General features: G+C 52.4%; 1 protein-coding gene across 2 annotated transcripts in view; it reads right to left on the reverse strand.

Moving 5' to 3' along the window:
- The window catches only part of SRI (sorcin), a 28,499-nt gene extending 23,714 nt beyond the window's left edge, over positions 1-4,785 (reverse strand). The window contains exon 1 of one of the 2 annotated variants that reach the window (XM_028750050.2): positions 4,630-4,785. In XM_028750050.2, the coding sequence (XP_028605883.1) occupies positions 4,630-4,680 (51 nt within the window). In that variant the 5' untranslated portion in view covers positions 4,681-4,785. The remainder of the gene's footprint in view (positions 1-4,629) is intronic. The other variant, XM_028750051.2, reaches the window with a different exon arrangement.
- Between the last annotated feature and the right edge of the window lie 1,215 nt (positions 4,786-6,000).

Here is a 6,000-nt window from a genome sequence, read left to right on the forward strand (position 1 = left end):
CCAAGGGAGACGAGAGGCAAATGGAAGCATCCATTTCTGCTCAAGAGCATCGTGGAAAACAAACACATCACGCCCAGTAATTATTCCGGCGGCAGAGTCTCAGATGAGCTTTTCCCGCTCTTAGCTTGGGGCTTTTTAGAGCCAAGCTGCAGAAGAGGCCATTTATCTTCCCTTTCCCCGCCCTCCCCCCAAAAAAGGAAGCGTGGCCTAGTGGTTTGAGTGTTTGACTTGAGCTCAGGGAGACGTGGATTAAGGTCCCCATGCGGCCACGAAAAGCTCGCTGGCGAACGTCACAGGTGAGCCACTGTCTCTCACTCGTCCAGCAGCGTGTTTTGAAACCTGATCAGCGAGAAGCGGGTTCGAGTTCCACTGTACGCGGAAGATGGGGGGAAACAACCTTGATGCTTTGTGACAATCGCAGCGCAACCAGCTGGCTGCAGGCAGGCAATGTTCCCTGCCCTTTGGAGCCTTTGCGGCCGCCGCAACATCAAAAGCCCATCCTCAGAGGTTGTGTGAACCGCCCTGCCCTGGGTCAAGGTCCAAAGCGCTAAGGGCGAGCCGTTATTTGGGCACCTGCAAAAGAACATCCCGCACCCGTTTCCCCCCGGGAGCAAAAATACGCACAATGAAGATAATACATTAACGAGCTGACACTGATTGCCTTTCAAAATCTTCTCCCTTAGACGGCTGCCTCATTTTATCAACAGTAGGACTAGACCGGGGTAGGCAACCTTAGGCCTGGGGGCTGGATGTGGCCCATTCGCCTTCTCATTCTGGCCCACGGACGCTCCAGGAATCAGTGTGTTTTTACATGAGTAGAATGTATGCTTTTATTTAAAATGCATCTCTGGGTTATTTGTGGGGCATAGGAATTCGTTCATATTTTTTTCCTCCAAAATATAGTCCGGCCCCCCACAAGGTCTGAGGGACGGTGGACCGGCCCACAGCTGAAAAAGATTGCTGACCCCTGGGCTAGACACAGAGCAATCCTACGGAGACTTGCTTTTGAGTAGATCACGGCGACACAGCGGGGCTTACTTGAGAGTTCACAGGACTTATCCTGATGACGATTTAATTAAAGAAGCGACTTTAGATGGAACCCTGAGTCCATAGGAGCTAAGTCCTAGGGGCCCAGGGGTCTTTGACCCCCCCAATAAAATATTTAAGGGGGTTAAAGGTAAAGGGACACCTGACCATTAGGTCCAGTCGTGGCCGACTCTGGGGTTGCGGCGCTCATCTCGCTTTACTGGCCGAGGGAGCCGGCGTACAGCTTCCGGGTCATGTGGCCAGCATGACTAAGCCGCTTCTGGCGAACCAGAGCAGCACACGGAAACGCCATTTACCTTCCCACCAGAGCGGTACCTATTTATCTCCTTGCACTTTGATGTGCTTTCGAACTGCTAGGTTGGTAGGAGCAGGGACTGAGCAATGGGAACTCACCCCGTCACGGGGATTCGAACCGCCGACCTTCTGATCGGCAAGTCCTAGGCTCTGTGGTTTAACCCACAAAAGTTGATGGGCATTGCCATTCAAATGATGGATGTGCACTGAATCACATGATTTATTATGCAGGGCAGGGCTTCCCCCCATCGCATATTTTATTCAAGGTTGGGTCCATTGACTGTGTCACTATTCACACTGATGGAGTAGTTTTCCTGCCAACATTTCAGCTTCATAGGACGGGCCCCAAATGCCTAACTTTATACAATTCCATTTGGTCTCCCTCACCCTACAGGATTTGACCTACATTGGCTCCCAGGACGTTTCCGAGCACAATTCAAAGTGTTGGTGCTGCCCTTTCAAGCTCTAAACGGCCTCAGTCCTGTATACCTGAAGGAGCATCTCCATCCCCATCGTTCTACCTGGACACTGAGGTCCAGCGCTGAGGGTCTTCTGGCAGTTCCCTTCCTGCGAGAAGCAAAGCTACAGGGAACCAGGCAGAGGGCCTTCTCGGTAGTGGCACCCACCCTGTGGAACGCCCTCCCACCAGATGTCAAAGAGAAAAACAGCTACAATCATACCTCGCGTTGAAGTAGCTTCAAGTTAAGTATTTTCGGGTTGCGCTCTACGGTGACCCAGAAGTAACGGAGTGCGTTACTTCTGGGTTTCGCCACTCACACATGTGCAGGCGCTCAAAATGACGTCATGCGCATGCGCAGAAGCAGCGAAACGCGACCCGTGCACGTGCAGATGCGTGTTGCGTTTACTTCAGGATGTGAATGGGGCTCTGGAACAGATCCCTTTGTATCTTCAGGATGTGAACAGGGCTTTGGAACAGATCCCCTTGTATCCAGAGGTACCACTGTACCAGACTTTTAGAAGACATCTGTCAGGGGTTCAGGGAGAGAGGCACAGATGAGGGAGGAGACTGAGAACGAGGGGGAAGAATCCAGGAACGAGGAGGAGGAGGATGACAATGACTTGAGGGCTTCCATGAGTCTTTCAAGTGAATCGGAGGATTCCCAAAAGGGGGCGCCCCTGGTCAGGCCAAGGGGAGCCACAGGGGGGACTCGTCAGGAGCAGGGGAGCAGCGGGGGAACCCCGAGTCGGAGTTGGAGATCGGGGCCGGCTTCCCCGCTGGAACGGAGTGAAGAGGGTGGAGTTCCCAGTGTGACAGGCGAAGCAGAGCAGGAAGCAGAGAGGGGAAGGAGATCAGGGCAAGACGTCCTGCCGGAAGGGGCGGAGAGTAGTACAGAGAGTAGTGTAACTGTCAAGAGGAAGGTCAGAGGTAGCGAACGTGCACCAAGTTCAAATGTGGAGGCGCGCGGAAATGCGGAGAGCCCGGAGGAGGAGCCTGGTCCCAAAGCACGGAGGAGGGGGGAGCAGGCGTCTGGGGACTCAGCGTCAGGGGAATCCAGGAGGGAAGGAACCCAGGGGGGCAGGAAGACCCTGCGGAAAAGGAAGGAGAGGAAGAGGTGGACTAGCACAAGCCTCTTAAACTGGTGTGGAGGCGGGACTGATTCAGAGGGGACTTCAGCGGTCTAAGCGTAACAGACGTGGGGCTGCGCGCCTCGGCTGTGGAGCAAGCAATGTACTTCAATAAAGACTTTTGTATATAAAGTGGACTTGGCGTTGGTCTCTTGTGAGCTGGGACCTGAGGCGGCCCTGACAACATCTGAAGGCAGCCCTGTTTAGGGAAGCTTTTAGAGTTTAACAGACCACTGTATTTAAATACTCTTGTTGGAAGCTGCCCAGAGTGGCTGGGGAAACCCAGCCAGATGGGTGGGGTATAAATAATAAATTCTGTTCTATTCTATTCTATTCAACTGCCCACCCCCTGAACGACAAGGCCCCAAACGTTGCAAACTTATCTCATAGGGGAGATGTAGGAACCCACTAAGAAGGGAATCCAAGATGGATGGGAGTTTCTTAAACTGAAGGCTCAAATTGCAGACGATTCCAGGAAGAAAGAAAAGTGGGAGGCATCTAAGGAAACCGGTGTGGCTGAGAGTTAAGAAATGGAAGAAGGGGAAAATCACAGAGATTATACACGAATAACTAACGGCTGCAGGGTGAAGGTCAGGCTGGCGAAAGCTCAGAATGAGCTCAGGCTTATTATTATGATAATAATAAAAGATTTCTTCAGCTATGTCTGAAGTAAGAGGAAGAACAAGCCAGCGGTTCTGCGTGGAGAACACGGAGAGATGATATTGGGCGACAGAGAAAAGGCGGAACTACTCAACACCGGCTTTGCCTCTCTTCAGCCAAAAGGAAAGTGACGCCCAACCTGGTGATAACGGAATAAATGGTGTAAGGAGGGAGCTGCAGCCCGAGATCGGAAAAGAGGTAGTAAGGGAACACCTAGCTATTTAAAATTAATTCAAATTTCAAGGGCCTGATGAACTGCACCCAAGGGTGCTAAAGGAGCTTGTGGACGGTCTAGGAATCAGCATGTTTTTATATGAGTAGAATGTGTGCTTTTATTTAAAATGCATCTCTGGGTTATTTGTGGGGCCTGCTGGTGTTTTTACATGAGTAGAAGGTGTGCTTTTATTTAAAATGCATCTCTGGGTTATTTGTGGGGCATAGGAATCCGTTCATCCCCCGCCCCAAAAAAATATATAGTCCGGGCTCCCACAAGGTCTGAGGGACTGTGGACCGGCCCCCTGCTGAAAAGCTTTGCTGACCCCTGCTTTAGCATTTAAAGAAGCCTTTTAAAAAAAAACAACCACCCACAAAATAAAGCGGTGTATCCATTTTTTTAGGAAATAAACAAGCAAAGGCGCCTGGAGGGAACGCAGCGCGATGGTGGCATGTATTAAAACATTACGCAACGTTGAAACATTTTAACCAGGAGGGGGGAGAGCCCTGCCAGGTCGACCACCCACCAGCCAACGATCCTTCCCCCCCCCCTTGGCGCCCCCATCCTCGCTTCCCACCCCCATTTACGGACCAGTCCCCCTCCCCCATTTAGCCCCCTCCCCTAACGCCTTGCGGGGGAGGGGAGGGGGAGAAGAGCGGGGGAGGGGAAAGGGGGAAAGCGAAAGTGTGAAGAGGGAGAATGTGGGGAGGGGAGGCGCCCCCCCCCCGATGCTCTTTGCAGGCCTGCGGGCCGCGTGCACCGCGCTCCGAGGGCCGCCCTTGCTCCCCACCCCACCCTGGTCCATCCATTCCTGCATCCTCGCTCACCTGGCCCTGGTAGTAGCCACCTCCGGCGCCGGGATGCCCAGGGTACGCCATGGCCGATGCGCTCCTCGCTGCTGCTGCAAGACCAACCCGACCTCGCCGGCTCCGCGCCTCCTCCTCCTCTCCGGGGAGGTCCGGATCAAACCATTGGCGAGGGGGGAGGCGGGGGGAGGGGTCTGGAAAAGGGGGTCTCTGGGCGCCCCTCTGCAAGCGCTAGAGGGGTGAAAGGGTCTCCAAAGGGTCTCCAAAGGACTCTGGTCCCCCTCGCCCAGGCTCCGCAAAGTGGGGGGGGGGGGGGAATGCTGGGAATGACTCTTGGAGGTGTCCCCCCCTCCAGAAGTGGTACGAGCCGGACTTCCTCTTTCCCGGGAAGGAGAAGGAAAATGGAAACTTTCTCTGCGCAAAGGGGAAAGTGTTTTGCAAAAGCGCGCAGGGCGCTTTTGGCTCGCAGGGCGTTTCGGGTGTTGGGGGGGGAATTGAGGGTTTTATTGGGGGGGTGGAAGAGGAGAAGGTTGCGTGCAAAATGCATGCATAAATATAAATATATAATAAACACACAAGAGGTAGCCGCTTTCATATATATAGCTGACTGTGCCCCCAAATACCCCAGTAATAAGATCATTAAGTTTGCAGATGATACAATAGTGGTTGGTTTAATCACGGCTGGAGAGGGGGAGGCGGCCTATAGGAAGGAAGTTGAGCAGTTGGGGGAGTGGTGCAGGGAAAACAACTTACTCCTTAACATAAAGAAAACAAAAGAGATCATTGTGGACTTTAGGAAATGTAAATTGAATATTCAGCCACTTATTGTTGAGGGGAAGTGCGTGGAACAGGTCTCGGTGTTTCGATTTCTGGGAATGGAGTTGAGAGATGACCTAACCTGGGGAGAAAACAGCAAAGACCTGATGAAGAGAGCACAGCAGAGGTTATATTTTCTGAGACTCCTCCGGAAAAACAATCTCTCAAAGGACCTGTTGATGGCATTTTACCATTGTACTGTGGAGAGCGTATTAACTTATGGTCTGTGTGTGTGGCTTGGGAGCTGCGCGGTCAGGGAAAAAACAATGCTGTCCAGGGTTGTAAAGACTGCGGAGAGAATAATTGGGTGCACTCTTCCCACCTTAAATCAAATCTACGTACGCTTCCAGGTGCCATAAGAAAGCTGCAGAGATAGTGCAGGATAGGGCGCACCCCGGAAATGATCTCTTTCAGTTTCTGCCTTCTGGAAGAAGGTACAGGGTTATAAAGACTAGGACTAGCCGCCTGAGAAACAGTTTCTAAGCAAATGCAATTCTGGTTCTAAACGCAGCATAAGGGGTCTCTATATAGTATAAAAGATAAAGGTACCCCTGCCCGTACGGGCCAGTCTTGACA

The sequence above is a fragment of the Podarcis muralis genome, chromosome 12 (assembly GCF_964188315.1).
Source record: "Podarcis muralis chromosome 12, rPodMur119.hap1.1, whole genome shotgun sequence".
Lineage (NCBI taxonomy): Eukaryota > Metazoa > Chordata > Lepidosauria > Squamata > Lacertidae > Podarcis > Podarcis muralis.